This window comes from Zingiber officinale, chromosome 1A (assembly GCF_018446385.1).
Source record: "Zingiber officinale cultivar Zhangliang chromosome 1A, Zo_v1.1, whole genome shotgun sequence".
Classification (NCBI taxonomy): Eukaryota; Viridiplantae; Streptophyta; class Magnoliopsida; order Zingiberales; family Zingiberaceae; genus Zingiber; species Zingiber officinale.
In genome coordinates, this window is record NC_055987.1 from 17311870 (window position 1) to 17332058 (window position 20189).

The 20189-nt window shown below is 41.2% G+C and overlaps 2 protein-coding genes across 2 annotated transcripts; one reads left to right on the forward strand and one right to left on the reverse strand.

The window, feature by feature from the left end:
* The first annotated feature begins 1691 nt into the window (after positions 1-1691).
* Positions 1692-2567, forward strand: LOC122019957 (protein SLE1-like). Its single transcript, XM_042577617.1, has 2 exons — positions 1692-2089; positions 2178-2567. The coding sequence occupies exons 1-2, from the start codon at positions 1975-1977 to the stop codon at positions 2399-2401; spliced, it is 339 nt and encodes a 112-aa protein (XP_042433551.1). The 5' UTR covers positions 1692-1974; the 3' UTR covers positions 2402-2567.
* On the reverse strand, positions 2387-4934 carry LOC122019948 (protein trichome birefringence-like 28). Its single transcript, XM_042577605.1, has 5 exons — positions 4028-4934; positions 3783-3954; positions 3504-3703; positions 3251-3409; positions 2387-3015 (listed from the first exon to the last, which is right to left on the reverse strand). Exons 1-5 carry the CDS (start codon positions 4852-4854, stop codon positions 2643-2645), a joined length of 1731 nt encoding a protein of 576 aa, XP_042433539.1. The 5' UTR covers positions 4855-4934; the 3' UTR covers positions 2387-2642.
* Positions 4935-20189: the final 15255 nt, after the last annotated feature.

The following is a 20189-nucleotide window of genomic DNA, read 5'->3' on the forward strand; positions in this document are numbered from 1 at the left end:
CAGACTTCCTGTCAGATATCGGGTTCTGCGGATCTATTTAGATTTCGTACTAGTTATCGCGTCCGGTGGAGCTAGCTGGATTTCAGCCTAGTGATAGGTCCTCCAGACGTGTCAACTTTTGCACACTTGGTAAATTAGTTAGACCATAAACACTCTAACTTTAATTCACTTGTCATTCATCAAAACTTGAGTTAGATCATTAATACAAATTACACCAACAGACATTCCCCACCTAGCTTGGTTGCTCGACCAGCATTAAGGCTCTCTCAGATCCATCCCGACCATATTACAAGCCATTCGGGAAAAGGTTGACTGACACTTAAGCTGATCGAACATAGGAGGTTTAGTGCTTTATTCCTGAAATGGAAAGAAAGTGTGTCCGATCATTCAATAGCTGGCCGAGTTTAAGAATGGTTGGCTTTATGGGTCGACCGAAGGGAATAACCCACCTTACAGCTAACTAGTTATAGATTTGGTCACGGGAAAGGTCAAACTCCTTACTCTGTATGAGTCTCTTTGCATATGCCCGACTGACCTTATTATTGATCGTCTCTATGAGTTTCCACATGACAATATGCCTGTGTATCCATTCGGTCATAGAAGAGACGGATGTATATGCACGGTTGGGCAAAAGACCAGTCGGGCCTAAAGTGCTTAGCATCATATTGTTTCCCAAGCGGATTTACAGCACACATGATTTATCATATGACTTCTTGAAAGGATTTCCAGTAGGCTTAATGCATCATATTATTCTCCAAATGAATTTCTAATAGCAATCGGTGCATAACAAAATAGCTTAATGCAAGGACATATATAAAGACAAGGACATACATAAAGATGGTAAGCCTTATAGGCCGACCAAGATATACTCAGCCGACATCATGAGTAGAGAATCCTAACAACCTGTCAGAGTAACAACTATGTGTTAGAGAATATTCTTCTAGAACCTTCTTCAGTGATTATTGTGTGTCCCATCCGACCACTTATAACAACATATTTTTTCAACGACTTCGGCAATGACATAAACTATAAATGACAAAAGAGGTATACATATAGAAGAATAGAGGATTCCTTGGATAAATATTGCATATTGCTTAAGTTGTACTATTTTCATTACCCAATAACTTTTAACATCCTTAGCCACCTCATGATTGTGAAAGTTATGTGATGTGATATATAAAGGAAGGTACTCTCCGTTAGGAAGATACTTTCTTTGAACATCTGGAGCCTACTCTCGTGCGCACATTTTTACTGTTCTTTATTCACCCTCCCGGAATTGTACTAACTTAAGCGTTAAAGAGTCTTTAATAGGGACTCCCCTCAATTTTTAGGCACTGATATTTTGTTGACTCATTTGAGTGTAAAGAATCTTCTCCTAATCAACAACTAAACCATCATACTTACTTAACATGCTATCTCTATAATTTTTAGATAAGATCACCACTCAAATACAAGGGGAAGTTATCGTTTAGGTGCAAGTGAAAGAACGCTAGTAGATAGAGCTGAGACAAGAAAAGCCAACTGTAAGATTTTTTAAGGATGTTTAATTCTAAAGAGAGATTAATGCTTCAGATGAACAAAACTATTTTTGTTTTGTTTTTTTTTTTTTTTTTTTTTTTTGAAGGCCCTTCTCTGAGCCATCGTATTGAAGCAGAAGCCAATCTACATCATTGATTCAGATAGAACTGCAATTATTATGAATATATGTAAACTGACAATCTCATACAGCAAATGTTACAGATTGACTCGTGTTGCCACCGCGAGACGTGCAGCAAACGTGGCATTCCCTGAGCTCTAACGCCGTCCCGTGCTTCCAACTAAGCTCGCAGGTGTCCCCATCCACACCGCCTCCGCAATCTATTTACCCCAATCTCCTTCTCCTCCTCTGCTCCCATCAAGGTGCGATTGAGGCTTGCAAGACTGAAAATTTCATCCATCAGCAGTCAGCGATCGAGAGTAGAAGCGACCCGCACAATGTCGACGGAGCAGGAGCGGCGTGAGCTGGACGAGCTGGCGAGGCGGGGCGAGACTGTTGTTCCCGGCGGCACCGGCGGAAAGAGCCTCGAGGCCCAGGAGCACCTCGCCGAAGGTTTCATTTAGTCAATTATTAACACATTATATTCTATTATCAAATCGATACGTATGCGCGAGTGTGCAATTGATGTACATGTGAATAGGACGGAGCCGTGGAGGGCAGGTAAGGAAGGAGCAGCTGGGAACGGAGGGGTACCAGGAGCTGGGCCACAAGGGAGGGGAGACGAGGAGGGAGCAGATGGGGCACGAAGGCTACCAGGAGATGGGCCGTAAAGGTGGCCTATCCACCAAGGAGGAGTTTGGAGGCGAGCGGGCCGCCAAGGAAGGCATCCCCATCGACGAGTCCAAGTACAAAACTACGCAGTAGATGTATAGTCGATAGCAAGTAGTCTTAGACTCGCTACTTCCCGTTGTGTTTAGGTTCTGCAGCATGTAGCTAGCTAGTCATGTAATGCTTAAGCTTCGTGGTCTTTTGTGCTTAGAGTTTGATGAAGTTATTACTAAGTTATGGTCCCTGTTGCTGTTGATACTGAGCAACCGATCGGTTAGTTATCACAAATTGGAATCGTACAAAGAAATGGCACGAAAGGATACGAAACAGAGGAGGACTAGCGGTCTTTCCAGGGGCTTGACGCGATGCGGGTGTAGAGAAACTCGTTCCAGGTGTCCGGCAAGCCAGGCAGGCACCAGTGTACGCAGTCGGCGAAGCGAGCCGGGTCCGCCTGTTGCTCCGCCGTCAGCAGCTTCCCCTGCCGCAGCGTGTGAACCGACGTGTGCGCGTCCTTGCGCAACTCCGACATCGCTGTTATCTTCACGAACGTCGCCGGCACCTTCTTCCGCAGCCTCCCGATCACGTTCTCCGCCACTGAAAACAGCCGCCAGTCCGTCCCCACCTCGATCGGCTGCCATCCGGACCAGTTCGCCACCGGTTCCGTCTCCAGCGCGCACTTGATCCCCGTCGGATTGCCCCAGTCCGTGCTCCTGCGGTCGATTACGGACTCAATATACACTGGTGTTGAGCCACATGTCGATGACTCAAATTAAATCGAATTGGCTTTTCTAGAGGAGGAGCTTTTGCCTTGAGCTCGAGCGCATGAGATTCCCCTCCGGACAGGCAAGTCAACAGGGGAAATTATCGCGAGGTTATGGTTTGGTTGTTCCATTTTGATTTTGGCATTTTTTAGCTGGGTCTTCTACGTTGAGAAAAGATTCTGACCTGATGTGGTGAGGAGACATGCTCATGAAAAACACCATGGTCCGATTCGGGTTCACGTTGCTCTGCACCCATTTGGCCCACGTGTTCAAAACTCTCCGGTACGCCAGCGGCCGCTCCACCTCGTCGTACTCAGTCGAACTTTCGTTGAACGAGCCTCGTCTATTTTAATCAAAAATCAGAAGTCGGGTTCGTTAGCCCTGTTTATGTGTATGTATAGTTCGGTTTTAGATTAGAATCCAATTAAATTACTCACAGGACTTTCACGGTGGGCGTGTTCATCCACCAGATGTAGGTATTGAAGACGAGGTAGTCAACGTTTTTCCAGTATTTGCCGTGCCTGTCGATGGATTTGGGCATGATGATTCGGTCCGGCAAACTGTGGATCTTGGGGTCGTCGGAGTTGGATTCGACAAGGAACGGCGCCCAGTAGAACTCTACGGTCGCATCGTATTCCTGCCCAATTAATTACTTATTTAGTTAAAAGATTGATCTAAAAAACTAAGAACTCAGAGTTTACTAAAACATGGATTACCTCGAGCCGGAGGACGCTAAACGATCCATGCTTGGTGAGGCTCTTCCTATTCGAAGGCACGACAGATTGGACGAGGCAAACCATCGACTCCCATTGATTCCGGCTCAGGGAATCGCCGACGAACATGAGCCGCTTTCCTCGCAGCCTCTCCAGCATAACCTCCGCATCGAATCTAATTAAATTTGCAATTAACCTAACTAATTAGGCATTAAGTAATAGAAGCATCGTAATGCATTCGTGTAAACCTGGGCAAAGCGCAATCTTTGGGCTGCCACCGCCATTTCTGGAATCGGTCGTTCCGCCGGCCGTTCCTCATGCACGTCACTTGCTCCGTCAAAAACTGGCACCCCGCCTCTTTGTATATCGGGTAGTTTTCGTCGTCGTACACCCACTTGCCATCGAACAGGTCACAATTCTCCGGCACGTCCAGGATTATCCGCTGCCGCTCGGCCTTTTTCACCGCCTCTTTGACCTCCGTGGCCGGTGCCTTTGCTTCGCGCGAATTTCCTTTTCGCTCTTCTTTATCCATAATCGGCTCCTTTTCTTCACGCAGTACTTCTTTACGACCTTCTTCCTCCAGTGTCGGTGCTTCCTTTACTTCGCGTAAATCTTCTTTTCGCTCTTCGACGTCCATGGCCGGTATCTTTACGTCATGGAATTCTTCTTCCTTCGGGGCCTTTACTTCGCGCACTTCTCTTTTCTCTTCTTTTTTGGCAGAAGAATTGGCGACGTCGACCACCACCGCCCGGTCCTTCTCGGCCGCTGCCTTTTCCTCTGCTTTCTCGATTAATTTAGTGCTCTCCTTCTCTTCAACTGCCTGCTTGGATTGTTGGTGGCCAATGTCATATCTTATGGGGAATTCAATCTGAGAATAATCCCTGCTGCCAAAAGGGTGCTCTCCAATCGATTTCACATCCCCGTTATACATGAACGTGAACAAGAGTAGCGCCAACGAGATTACAACGAAAACGGAGTACTTGCAGCTCTTCCGTCTACCGCCGCCGAATGATGACGAATGCTTCAAATCGATCTTGTTCGCCGCGAGAAATGACAGTTTCCGACGAGCCATCATTTCGAGTCGACCTCTTCTCTTCTGACCTTGCTCAGAATAAAAATTCAAATATAACGACAGAGAGCAAAAAACAGAGGAGGATAAGGGTGGGTGATGGCGTTGAGGGATTGGTTGAACTGTTGCTGTCTCGTTTCCTATACTTTTATACCTCACCACGAACGGGAAAATAAATAAATAAAACAAATCAATCAAAGGAGGATCAGTCTTTATCTGCTGGAAGGAAACAAAATGCCAATAGTTAGTTTTGTGCTTTGTCTATTATATCTTTTGTAGTAATTAAGGGTAGCTAGAAAGGTTACCGGAGTCTAACTCAACTCTTTCTTATCTGGTTGTTGCTTGAATTTGTAGACCTCTCTCTCTATTATTAGTTTTTGTTATGACTATCTATCTGTCAATAGTACATGCATTTGTGGATGTCTACCTTTGAGGTTAAGTTGTGGCCATTCCTCAATCACTAATTAAGTTGGCATGTCGATCGCCATATCAATATAATAAATAGCACGACGAAATCATCATCTGAAAACACAATTAGTAACTTATCTCCGATCGTTTGTTGAGGGCAGTTCAGTTTGTCGATGGATGGTTGTGATTGGAAGCATTATCTAATCAATTGGCTACAAATTAATGCAAAAAATTGTCGTTGAATGGTGGTCCTTGAGAATAATTTGAGTTAAATACTTATAACTTTGTATCTGATGAGTTAAATACTTATCCGTTGCGTATGTAATATAATAATATATAAATTATTTGGATCTTTGAAAATTCGAACTGTTTGGATTTTCTAGTGTCACGTTAAAGAATCCCAGCAATAAACTATTGTAATGGGCTTCCCTATGCAAAAATTATTTTAATTTAATATTATATTTATCTTAATAAAAGAAACTAAGAAAAGTATATTTTTTAACATCGTCGGCCTAAAATATTTATAGAAGCTTTTTGATCATAGTGTTGTCAATTCTAAGATGTGGGACTAAAGAGAACTATATTTTTTATATAAAATAACCAAATATAATAAACCTTTGAATTATTTTTAATGTGAATAGAAAAAAGGACAGTAACGTAAATTCATTTTAGGCTTCACCAAAGTTAGTTAATAAAAGGGGGAGATTTTTAATAAAATAGTAACATTTTTATGTATTAAAAAACATCTATTTATATTTCATAATTATAATATATATTTATTATACTCTATTTAAATATTATATCATGCATCCATCTTATTTTATCCAGAGATCTATTTTTATATGTTTTAATTGACAAGACGTCGATTGGAATGAAAATGAAACAAAGGCACACATTGAAGTAAATTGTGAAAATCAAGCAACCTGGCTATGCCCCTTGGCATGATAGTGTATTCTCTCCCATGGCAAAGCAGGGGCAAGTCGTGCCTGAAGGCATGGTCGTGCCTCCCACCAACGGCCAACCAAGGGACGATCGTATGAAATCACACGGTCATGCCCCTCTTCTAGAGCCAATTCAGGGTTTGGTCATTCCATGCTTCCAAAGTAGGATCAAAGGTTAATCGTACCAAAAGGCTCGGTCGTGCCTCTCCGTCCGAGGCCACTCACGCTCATGCCATGCCAAAAGGCACGGCTGTGGTGGAGAAAACAAGGGGATCGTGCCCCTTGCTATCAAGGGGATTTTTTTCCCCTCTTTTGATTGATCTTTGGCTTGGGACTCCTCCCATTTCCTTTGGGAAGGGTTTTCTCCCTTAGGGGAACCCTAGGGCTTCTATATTCGTTGAACCTAACAATCCATCTATCTCCGTGTCAAGGATTGCAAGCAAGAACACCGATGACGCATTGATAAGTTTTCTCCTCTCTTTATCTCATTTATTGAGTTGTAGATTGCTTAATTTCTTATCTATTTTTTGGAAATCCTTCTCAATAGATTAAATTCTCCTATTTATAGGATGTAGGGAGTAATTGTGATATTTTGATTGATGTATGAACTATGTATATGTCATTTCCTTATTCAATGAAGTGTTTATGTCATGTTATATGTGTCTTGTGTCTTGTATATATTTGATGAAATGTGTGAATGGTGTAAACATATAGATGTATATTGATTATTCACCTCGTAGAGGGGATACTCTAGATCGTATTACCGGGGGCCCCTAGTGATTAGGTATCCCTTTAACTAGATATCTAGAGTATCGTCTTGAAAGGGAGGACAATTCTTCATAAGGAAGCGTCTAATTATGCTTAATGAGTTATCTCTAATCCTATGTTAATAAGTGTCCTGTATAATCTAGCGATTGTATGACCGGGAGCCCTAGTGACAAAAGTATCCCTTTAACCAGACTTGATAGGTTCCCTCTTCTACTTAGTGGCATCAGATACCAATAGGGGTAGTACTCTGACATGACTGTTGCGGGGTAGTGTCAATATTTAATTAGGCTTCCTACATGTGCATAACTATGGAGGTAAGAACATGAACAATGCATAGGAATATTAACTAGTATCGTAGTGAAACTGAAATTCTAAAATCGTTTCCCAAATCATTTCTCACATCATCTTAACACTACAAAAAAAAACACTCGTATAGGGACGATTTTTTTGACTTTTAAGAGTGATTTTCAATCACTCCTACACTTTTACCAACAGTTTGAAAATTGCTCCTCTTGTCACCGTCCCTATATCCTATAGAAGCAATTTTCGTAACTGTTGGTAAAAATTAAAAAACCGCTCCTATTATACTTTATAGGTATGGTTTGAAACTAATCTTACACATTGTACATATAACAACGATTTCAAACCACTTTTATAGCTATAAATATATGAGCAGTTCAAACCGCGCGCTCTTAAACTCTTTAGGTGTTAGAATGGTTTAAAACTGCCTCTATATGTCATAGATATAAGAGTGATTTTGAAACACTATTAATGCTAGACATTAAGGAGCAATTTTAAACCACTCCTATATGTAGGTATAGGAGCACATCAAAATGCTATTAAAGTTTAGAATTTAGGAACCGTTCAAACTGCTCTAAAACACGTTGGATATAGGAACAATTTTAAATCGCTCCTATACGCTATATATGTAAAAGCGATTTCAAAATGCTATTGATGCTAATAATTTAGGAGCAAGTTCAACCCACTCTTAAATATGATGGGTATAAGAGAGAGCACTTCAAACATTGTTAAAGAGCACTTTTGAAATGTTATTGATTCTTGAAATTTAAGAGCAATTTCAAACCACACCTAAATGTCATGAGTATAAGAGCACTTCAAAACATTGTTAAAACTAAAATTTAGAAACATTTCAAACCACTCTAGCTTTAAACCCCATTAGATGTATAAACAATTTTCAACTAGAGCCCAACAAGTGTAAAAACAAATTTCAACTCATTATAGAAGAAAATCTAATTGTATATTCTTCAGAGATCTCTACTCAAATACATCTTGCAAACTTGATTGGATAAGTCCAAATGAAATTCTCCATATGCCATTTTCAAATTAAAAGTTACAGCAAGTTAAGAACCTTCCATCCTCTAAAATATTTTCAACATTTGCAATATTGTTCGATTTCTGGCTCCAATTGTTGCAAGAACATTCAGTTTCTTTATTGAGATTACTGACTTCTCGTGTTGTTTCCCTGCCTTAGAGAGCCAAGATCTGCACATTTCCTCAGAGTTATTCATGTCCAGTAATCATTTTTAGAAAATTCTCAATTTGCCTCAGATTGGAGCTTCTTGTTGTGTTGTTTCAGGGTCTCGTTCTGTGATCTGAAGGTATCAAATCGAGTCTTGAGCAGCTCATAATTCATCTCCAACTGCTTGGTCTTCCACCTGCCCCTCATGTTCTAGAACCAAATAGCCACCTGCCTTAGATGTAGCCCAAGCGTGGCAGTCAACTACAGTTTCCTCTTTGACTCTAGTTTGTTTCCCTACAGATTGAAGCTCCTTTCTAGTGCCCTCACCTATTCCGTGATCAACTGCCTCTTCTTCTCCCCTGCTTGCATGCCATCATCAGAGAGGCCATTAGAGAGCTCATCCTCGGCCATTGCAATGTCGTGTATGTCATCACTTGCATTACCGATCCTGGCACAGCAAGGACATGGATCTTTTCCCCTATACGGGATAGAGCAGTGGAGTGGCAACTGCAGCAAGATTAATTGCTAGTGATTGAGTTAAAATTTGAAGGAGAAAGCACGACTCACTAGTGAGGTCTTGTAGGTTGTGGCATGGAGGCATGGCTAGTGTAGGGAGTTGTCGATGTTCAACTTCATTGGGACGGTTGGAATTGTAGCATCTGCTTCATCTGCTCTTGAAGTCCTACGCGATCTCACGCACAAGGCGCCGGAAGGACAACTTTTGGATCAACAACTCCATGCTATTCTAGTACTTCTTGATCTCTCCCTCAGCGCCACCGTGCTCGGAAAGAAGCAGTGTGGCTTCTTTACGCCGTCAGTCACTAGAGCCTACTTCCTCGACGCCTTGCCACCAGTAGACTTCACGCCATCTACTTCGTAGAAGAATGTGAGATTAGGGTTAGATGAGATGAAAATCGGTGTGCGTCTGTAGAAGAATACGAGATTAGGGTTGGATGCCACGGTGTGTGATGAAAAGAGGGTGTGTGTTTTATTAGGAAAGAAAGGGGTGTGTGTTTAATTAGGAGAGAATGGGGCATGCGATGATGAAAAGAGGTGGCATTTAAATTGAATAAAAATGACATTTTGATGCAATTTTCAATCATTGGATGGACTTAATCCAATGGTAAATAATATCAAAATCACAATGATCCATGATACTTATCTTATCCAATACATGATTTCCACAAAGATAGATTGTTAGATAATTACTTTTGATCCAATCTCTAAAGCAAGGAGGCATCCCTAAGACATCAGAATTATCGGCAAGCATCTCTTCTTCTCCTTCTTCTCGAATCTAAGGTTGTAAGTATGCTTTATTTTATGTTTTGGGTTTGTTCTTCCCTTACAATAGAGTATATATCCAGATCTACGATGTAAGGAGTATTTGTGATGTGATGGATGATGTAAAACTATGAAGATTTACCATGATTCTATTTAATGACTTATAGATGCCTTGGTCATGTTTGATGATGTGTGTGTGTGAATGCTTATATATATATATATATATATCTTTTGCATATTTTATCAAATGGTTGTGTAGAATTGTTAATCCCGTAAGGGGGATACCTTAGATTGTATTGCCGCGAGATGTCGTGACAGGGCTGCCCCATTAAACAGACATTTAGGGTATCACCTTGAAAAGAGAAGCAAATCTCCACAAGGAAGTAGGGGATTGTGCGTAATCTTTATTTCTATTTCTATGTTATTGTGTGTTAGTGTGTTTCTATGTTGTATGACCGCGGGGCGTCGTGACAAGGTTGCCCCATTAAACGTATTTCATAGGAATCACTTCCATTTAGTAGCATAGGACATGGAGTAGGAGATCATGCCGACTTATCCACTGCAGAGGAGAGTCGGTAATGAATCTAACTTCCTACAAGGGCATGAATATAGAGGATAAGAACTAAGCAATATATGTAACATCGCCTAGCATTACAAGGAAACCGAAATCCTAGAATCTATCATCCTCCATCCTATTAGCTCAACCCCTCTCGAGATCCATTCTCTCTCTTCCCTCCTCTCTTTCTCTTACTCTCTTTTTTCATGTTCGTCTAGATAATTTGCCGTGCGAAGTTAATTAGTGCTTAATCAACAGTCCCTGCGGATACGATAATCTTTTATATTACTGACGACGTAATCGTACACTTGCGGTGACGTAACAAGTTTTTGGTGTCGTTGTTGGGACTGTTTTTTATTAACATTAGTTGATTAACATATGAGTTACTCCAAACATTTTTCTTTTTCCTTTTGTCTTTTCTTTCTTATTTTCATTTTGTATTTTCTTTCTGCAATTTAAATTCTGAATTTTTATTTTTTGTTACTTCTACATGTTTATCTTGTTCTAACTATAATCATTTAGATGGGCATGTTTAAACTGAATACTAGACTGAAAGCTCTATTTCAAAAGTTCGATCAAATGTCAGTTGTGAACTCTAATACTCTTTTCTGTGAATTTTGTTGTGCAACTGGTTATATATATGATAATTGTCCAACATTGTTTGACCGTCCATATAGAATGCATATTGAAAGAAGGGGTGTTTTCTCTAACTTTAATCATAGGTCAAAGCAAAATATTTGTAAAGTTTGCAATGAAATAGGTCATTCAATGAGAGTTGCTACAAGCTATACAATTTGGGAACATCAATAGATGAACTCGATAGAAAGGTAGATGAAATGGCTTCATCAAATTCACATACATATGACTCTGACTCGAATGACCCCCAATTTTCTTGTAGCTTTAATAAGAGACAAGGCAACTGTGTAGATGCTATGGAAGCTCAATTATTTGAGGATAGAATGTTAAAACGTTTAGAAGAGCTTCTAGCTATTCAAGCTGAATCACTCAAGGACATCAAGAAAATACATCATATACTTGATAGTATAGACTCAACAAACAATAGAATTTCATCTAATCTCGAGTCTATAATAAGAAAACGTTGTAATGAACTTGAGGATCATGAATCTAAGACTTTGATAAAGGAGTGCACCACTTTAATTCCATTACCTTCTAATATCAAAGATCTAGAAGAGCCTTTCCTTCCTACATCTAAACCAATTTATAGTCGTGTTGTGGAGGGATGTGTAGGGATGACCCAACAATCACTCCCCTTAGTCATACAACCATTAGTCACTTTGGATGATATAGGACATGAATTAGTTGATATTGAGATTGTAGGGACTTGTGCAATAGAAACAAAGTCTCAAGAATCACCTCTTTTAGAAAGACCGCCACTTGAGCCACAACCCTTCCTTATCTAAATTCCAAACCATGTTCGATGATTTACTTACATTAGTGATTAGTAAAAGTTAAATTTCAATTGATTTGTCTACTGTTACTAATCAATTCTTTTTTGAGCATGGTGATGGCAGGACATATGTTGCACAGGAGTCACAAGGATAAGATAAGGTTGAACCTTTGAAGGAGAGTATATTTGTTGAAAAACTGAGAACCCTTGGTAAGAGGCTTCTAAAATATCTTACCCCTCCAAGACTGAGATTTAGAGGAATTTAATGAGGTGGTCGAGCTAATGACCTTAAACAAGCGCTTCTTGGGAGGCAACCCAAGTTCATTTTCTTCGTTTTCATTCATGTCTTTAGTTCTTTCTAGTTTCATTTATTTATAATAAATATGTATCATCTACTTAATTTTTGTTGTCTACCTTCTTTTATAGGATTCAAATATTAGGAGGAGGGCAACTACATGGTAGAGAAGTTAATGACATGGGCATTTAGCACGCATCATTTGGTAACTTCTCTAAACTTCATAAATCTCCTCCATATATCATTTCTAGTTTTCATTGGGACAATGAAAAGTTCAAGTCTGGGGGAATGTTTAGGCTTAGTATAGGTTTTCATGTTCCTTAGTTTTTTTTGCTTATTTCTTTTTGCATAACAAATTTTTCCTAGTTGCATCACTCATCATATCATGATTGTTTGTTCCTTATTGCAAAATACTAGTACGTTTATTCTAGATTTTATGTGGTTTATGTGTTACTTATGGTGCTAGTATATTTAGTGATCTATCTTTTTCTATCTATGATAACATGAAGTGAGCAATGTTTTTACTATAAGAGTTATAGTATTGACCTTGTTTTAGGACCTCTATATACTTTGTCTAGTTTTGATGGTAGATAACTCTAAAAATAGTCATGATTCATAGAACTTGATTAGTACTAGTATTTCTATGGTGACTTCTCAAACTACATTTTGGTTACTGGATGAGGCTCGAATCATGTCAACTCATTTGGAAAAATCAAAATATCCCAACATTTGCATTTATGTGCATTTGTGTACAAGTGTTGCATCTTGCAATCACTTAAAAAAAATGAAATGAAAAAAAAAGAAAATAAATGAATAAGGGATATAAAAAATAGTTGTCATGAGTGGAAACTAGTAAGTTACCCCTTTGAGACCGAGTTAGGTTACTGGGGAAATAACTGTTATGTTTCTCTTGATATCGAGAACGCCTTTGAGACCTTGGGTAGATTGAGAAGGATGAACCAAGCGTGTGGTAGGTAAGTGTCTATCGCTAGAAGCATAAGGAACATAGTTTTATGATGACTTAACTAGGCTTAGGGATTGAAATTTGATAAACATAGGTCACTATTGCACTGAGCATGGAGGACTACTACTTAGGTCATACTCAAACTACTTTTATATCTTGCTCACCAATGAAATCATTTGATAGGATTAGTTTGACTTGCTAGATATTATGATGCACTATCTAACCACATGAGTCTAGATTGCGGATTTTGCTTGAGGACAAGCAAAGGTTTAAGTCTGGGGGTGTGATGTGCGTAGATTATATACACTTTTATACATATTTGAACACACATCTACTTGTATTTCATTAGCATAATCTATGTTTATTACACCCTATTTCTCTATAATGTCATACTTCCATTATATTTTATTCGGAGATCTGCTCTTTACTTGTTTTTATTGACAGTACGCTAGTTGGAGCGAAAATGGAGCAAAAACACACACAGGAGCTTGGGTCGTGTAGGCCACACGATCGTGTGACCATTAGCATGTTCCGACCATACCAAATGGCACGACTGTGCCTACAATCCAGATGTGAAGAGGGCCACGACCGTGTGAGACACACGACCGTGCCAACATCCCGTGGCCAAGAAACACATGACCGTGCCAACAACCCAGAGGGGAGGAAAGCCATGACCATGTGAATCCACACGACCATGTGACCTCGGTAGAGAAGAAGGGGGCCATGCCCATGTGAGCCACATGGCCGTGTGACTCAACCCGAGTGAAGTCGTGTGAGGTCGTGTGGATTTCACACGGTCGTGTGACGAAGAACATGGGTCATGCCACGCCAAAATAGAGTTATGCTGAATTCTGGGTTGATTGCAGATCGGTCGTAAAATAACCATAACTTTGTGCTCCGTTGGAGTTTTGGACTGTTCTTTATACCAATACATAGCTGATTTCAAGATCTACAACTTTGCTTCAGATCCAATAGATAGAGAGCATTGTCTGCCCATGCTAAATGGCACAGCCGTGCTTCCCAACCACGGGTTCAACTGAACTTTCTCCTAGACTGCAGATCAAACTTTGAACTACCATAACTTTTGACTCGGTTGGAGCCAGGGCTCGATCCAAGTATCAGATTGAAGATAATTTCAAGAGCTACAACTTTGGTTCAGGGTAAATCATGAGAAAACCTAGTTTAATGGGTGAAAATCCCAGTTTACCAGACCCCTATAATCCTAATTTTCTTGGGCAGCTTGGAGGAGGTATAAAAGGGTTAAGATCCTCATTCTTTGACTCATCTTGGGTTTGGGACTTCGTCCCTCTCCTTGGGGAAGGGTTCTACCCTTAGGGGAAAACCTTAGAGCTTCATTCTCCTCCATTCCTTCATGATCCGTTCATCTCCAGAGCAAGGAGGCATCCCCAAGACATCGGAATAATCGGCAAACATCTCTTCTTCCTCTTCTTCTCGAATCTAGGGTTGTAAGTATGCTTTATTTTATATTTTGGGTTTGTTCTTCCCTTGCAATGGAGTAGATCTCCAGATCTAGGATGTAGGGAGTATTTGTGATGTGATGAATGATGTAAAACTATGTAAATTTATCATGATTTTATTCAATGACTTGTTGATGCCTTGTTCATGTTTGATGATGTGTGTGTGTGTGAATGCTTATATATATCTTTTGCATATTTTATCAAATTATTGTGTAGAATTGTTAATCCCGTAGGAGGGGATACCCTAGATTGTATTGTCGCGGGGCGTCGTGACAGGGTTGCCCCATTAAACGAATATTTAGGGTATCACCTTAAAAGGAGAAGCAAATCTCCACAAGGAAGTAGGGGATCAGATGTAATCTCTATTTCTATTTCTATGTTATTGTGTGTTAGTGTGTTGCTGTGTTGTATGATCGTGGGGCATCGTGACAAGGGCTGCCCCATTAACGAGCTTCATAGGAATCACTTCCATTTAGTAGCATAGGACATGGAGTAGGAGATCATGCCGACTTATCCATTGAAGGGGAGAGTCGGTAATGAATCTAACTTCCTACAAGGGCATGAATATAGAGGATAAGAACTAAGCAATATATGTAACATCGCCTAGCATTACAAGGAAACCGAAATCCTAGAATCTATCATCCTCCATCCTATTAGCTCAACCCCTCTCGAGATCCATTCTCTCTCTTCCCTCCTCTCTTTCTCTTACTCTCTTTTTCCATGTTCATCTAGATAATTCGCCGTGCGAAGTTAACTAGTGTTTAATCAACAGTCTTTGTGGATACGATAATCTTTTATATTATTGACGAATAACCGTACACTTGCGGCGACGTAACAGTTCTCAAAATATCGATCGACCGATGGGTCAAGTTCTGATGTCTCTGGCAAGAGAGGCAGGTGGTTACTAACTGCTGAGCATCTCTTTACAGGGTTGGCCAAAAATACCCGGCCAGGAGTACCTTGCGATCCAACATCCTTCCTCCTGCATGGTTACCGTAGCATCTTTGATGCACTTCTTGCAGAACATATTTCGCCTCGTCCGGGCCTAAACATCTAACTAGTGGTCGGGAGAAGGCTCTCTTATACAATTGATCCCCGATCAGTGTATATGCATAGACTCTTTTTCTGATTGATCTGGCTTCTTTCCCTTCGGCAGGTAAAATATCTTGTTGAAGATAAATAATTATTGGAACTCTCCAATCAATTGACTCTTTCAAATTATTTTATAGATCGATCTGAGCTATTAGGAAGTTCTTAACTATTGACCTATCAAATACCAAGTGGTCAAAGAGCTGGCCATTTTGGCTAGTTCATTTGTCCTTTGGTTGTCTGCCTAGGGAATCTTGGTCACTGTGACTTCCTTGAAACCCTCTTTCATTTTATTATATGCTTCTCTGTATAACTGTAGCTTCTCATTATTAACTTCAAAGTTGCTAGTCACTTGCTAAGATACCAGCTGAGAATCTGAATAAATGATTACCCGAGTAACCCCAACGTGTTGAGCTGCTTGCAACCCAGCCAGTAATGCTTCATACTCCACCTCGTTGTTAGTAGCTCTGAAGTTTAGCCGGACCGCTAGTTGCATAATATCTTTCTGAGGGAATATAAGGAGTATCCCCATGTCATTTCCTTGCTAAGTGGATGATCCATCCACATATACCTTCCATGTTTCTTTAGAGTCAGGTTGATGGATCTCCGTGAGAAAATTTGCCCAGACCTGTGCTTTGATTGTTGTTCGGGGTTGATACTGTATATCATACTCTCCCAGTTCAATTGTCTACTTGATGAGACGACCGACTATCTCCATATTGGTAAGGGCCTTCCCCATGGTGTTATTGGTTAAGACCGTGATTAGGTATGCTAAAAAATAAGGTCGAAGGCTGCGAACCATAAGAACCAATCCGTAAACTAACTTTTCGAGAGCCATGTATTAAGATTCGACCCCTTTCAATATGTGACTGAAGAAATACACGGGTTGTTGTGCATCGTCCTACTCTTTCACTAAAACTACCTCCACGATCTCAAGGGTAGTTGACAAGTACACCCATAGCGGTTCTCCAGCATTAGGCTTAAACAGCGAGAGCAAGGTTTCTAGATGTTGTTTTTATTCCTCAAAAGCTTTGTTGTACTCTTCATTCCACTAAAACTTGGCAGTCCTTCTAAGCACCTTGAAGAAAGGGAGTGTTCGGTCTGCAGATCGAGATATGAACCGAGAGAGTGCCGTAATCCTGTCCACTAGTTTCTGTGCTTCCTTCAGATTCCTAGGCGCCTGTATATTACAGAGGACCTGAACCTTCTCCAAGTTGGCTTCAATTCCTTGCTCAGTAAAGAGATACCCCAGGAATTTTCCCCCTCGGGCCCTGAACAAAGACTTCAGTGGATTTAACTTTAAGCCATACTGCCGCAGGGTACCACAGGTTTCATCCACATTGGCTATAAGGCTAGTGTCTATGGTGGACTTGATGATGATGTCATCTACGTAAACTTCCACATTTCACCCGATCCGCTTCCGAAAGATTTTGTCCATTATTCGCTGATAAGTAGCTCCTGCGTTGCATAGACCAAACAACATAACCGTATAATAGAAAGTGTTGTCGGCTGTGACGAAGCTAACATTCTCTTGATCTTCTGAAGTGAGAGAGATTTGATGGTACCCTTGATAGGCATTAAGCATACAGATCCTCTCACAACCCGAGGTAGAATCAACCATCTAGTCGATTCTTGGTAGCGGGTAGCAGTCCTTGGGGCTGGCTCGGTTGAGGTCTCGAAAGTCGATGCAGACCCTCCACTTATTGTTAGATTTGAACACCAGGACTACGTTAGAGAGCTAGGATGGGAACTATACCTCTTTAACATGTCTTGCTTTCAAGAGCTGGTCTACTTCATCTCGGATGATCTTATTTATTTTGGCCGAGAAGTTCCACTTCTTCTGCTTGATCGATCGGGAATCAGGAAGGAGGTGTAGCTTGTGCTCAATACCTCGGGCTTGACTCCCGGTAGTTTGTCGGGGGACTAGGTGAAGACGTCCCTATTGCGTGTCAAACATTTGACCAGATCTGTCTTGATCTCAATCGGCAGATCGCCTGATATGCGGGTGATACTCTCCGAACGCTCTGGATAGAGCTAGACCTCCTCCCAAGGGATGAGTTCCTCTGCTATAGGTAGAGGCTCCTCTTGGATGATGTGGATTCAGCCATCCTGAGTTCTCTGAGCCTTGCGGGCCTCCACTTTTACCATGTCGATATAACACCTACAAGAGACCAGTTGCTCACCTCTGAATTTACCGACCTGGTCTTCCACAGGGAATTTAATCTTCTGATGGAAGGTGGAGACTGCCGCCCGGAACTCGTGCAATGTTGTCCCTTCCCAGGATGATGTTATAAGAGGATAGTGAATCTACCACGATGAAAAGTACTTCTCCGTGTCCTCACTAAAGGCTCACTACCCAGAGCTATGGCTAGCTTAATTTGGCCCATTAGCCTTACCTCATTGCCAGTGAACTCGTACAATGAAGTGGCTACAGGCTGGAGCTCACTGGCGTCGATTTACATGCCCTCGAATGCATTCTTGAACAACACATTGACAGAGCTTCTAGCATCAACGAAAACCCTAGCCACGCGATTGTTGGCTATAACGGTTTTGATTATTAGGGCATCATCATGCAGGAGCTCCAATGATTATGGGCCCAACAGCTTGTTCTCGGTTGCATCCTACAACATGTATCTCCAAATGGTGTTCATGAGATTTCTGAGCCCTAGTAGAATTTCCATCTATGGGCCCTCCGGAAATCATGCTGATCTCTTAGATGACCGCATTTCCCCAGTTCTCCTCCTCCGGGAATTCCCCTGGCTCCTTGGCCTGCCTTGGCTGCCGGCTTCCTTGACCTATATTTTCGGGCAGGGATTTACCTAACTGACCTACTATAGTAGGTTGGCTAGCTAGCAGCCTCTAAAGCTTGCGCACGATTTCAGGTGGAGGTAGACCCAGTTCAACTACACGCCGAGAGTCACGGGCGAACTGGACGCAATCCCTGGTGGCAATCCCTGGTGGCATAGGTGTGAGACCTATGGTAAGTACAATAGCAGGGCCCCCACTGACTAGGTCTTGGGGCCTGAACATCTTCCACCTGCTGAGCCGTCCTGGTGTCTTGACTAGGCAGGAATCCTGGTCAGGCATCCTTGGAGCGGGGAAAAGGCCAAGCTGGATATTGGAGCGGCCTTTACTCCAGCTTGTTGGCAGGGGCGGGTACCTTGTCTACTTTCTACTGAGCTGCCTGGGCTTCTTCTATGTTGATGTAGCTGACTACCTTCCCCAGCATCTCATCAAAGTTCCGTACTGGCTCCCGGATGAGAGCCCGAAAGAATTCCCCCTCCACTAGACCGTGGGAGAAGACGCTCATCAATATCTCTGAGGTAGCAGACGGGACGTCCTTGCTAGACCGTGTTGACCGGCTAGAAGGGGGGTTGAATAGCCTTGCAAAAATTAAACACAACCCTTCTCGGACTTTTAAACTAACACTTGCATTAATTAAAGAACTAACTAAAAAGGTATAGGCACTAAACTTTTGATTTGGTTACAACCGGGAAGGTTGTTAATCCAAGGAATGAACCGCACTAGTATCTTCTTCACGCGGAGAAGCCTCTTATAATAATGACGTATAAAAAATAAAAGCTATACTAAAAATGGAAGCGCACAAGTGTTGGTTTGCTAATTGCTTGAATGAATTAAAAGCTTCTGAACCAAGGTTGTATTTATAACCTTGGTCGGGGCGCCTGGAGGTTTCCAAGTGCCTGGGAGGGGATAAAATTTTATCCCCTTCACAACAGATCACGTTTGACCGTGATCCAATCAAAATCCAGTTCCAGGCGCATGAAATCACTCCGGGCGCCCGGAATGGGTCCGGGCCCTCTGCTCCGGTGTTGCTCGCCTCGGTCTGGGTCTTCCGTTCAAGCTCCGCTCGCTTGGGTGGCTTCATCCAATCGAAATAAGGCTCACCCGAACCCAATTTTAGCCTTCTCGAGTAACCTTCCACTCCGGCTTCTCATCCCTCGGAAACGTCGCGCGCCTCCTTCTCGTCCTCCCGCGTACTCTTCCGCAGCACCTCGTACCTTAAACACACCGAGCCTGTCAGCTCTCTCCAGTGCCATCCTTCTCATTAGCTACATCTTTTGCTCGACTCCCTATGCTCCTAAGCTCCTGCACACTTAGACACAAGGTTAAAACACTACAGGACCTAACTTAACTTGTTGATCACATCAAAACAACGTAGGGGTTCCAACAATCTCGCTCTTTTTGATGTGAGCAACCTAAGTTTAGGGTAAATAGACATAAAGGTAAAACAAATAATATTACAATAAAGTGCAAGAAAATAAAAAATTGTAATCTACCTCCCCCTAGACTTAACCTTTTCCTTCTCCCCTTTTGATCACATAAAAAAATGGGGCACCAAGAGAAAATCTAAGGTGATAATTTTGAAAAACTTCAAAAAAAAAAAAATTTCTTTCCCCCCCTTTGCAATAATTTCCAAAGAAAAATTTCTAAGTAAAAATATTTTTGAGAAATTTTTCTAAGTTTTTACAAGTAAAATTATTTTTGAAAATAAGTAAAAAATTTAAACAAGAAAATTTTCTTAAAAGAAAATTCTAACTTAGGCAACTTTTAGACAATTTAGAGAAATTTTTCAAAAAAATGTTTGAAAAACTTTTTAAAGCATTATTTATTTTCAATGCTTTATCAGTAAGTTAATTAAATATTTTATTCCA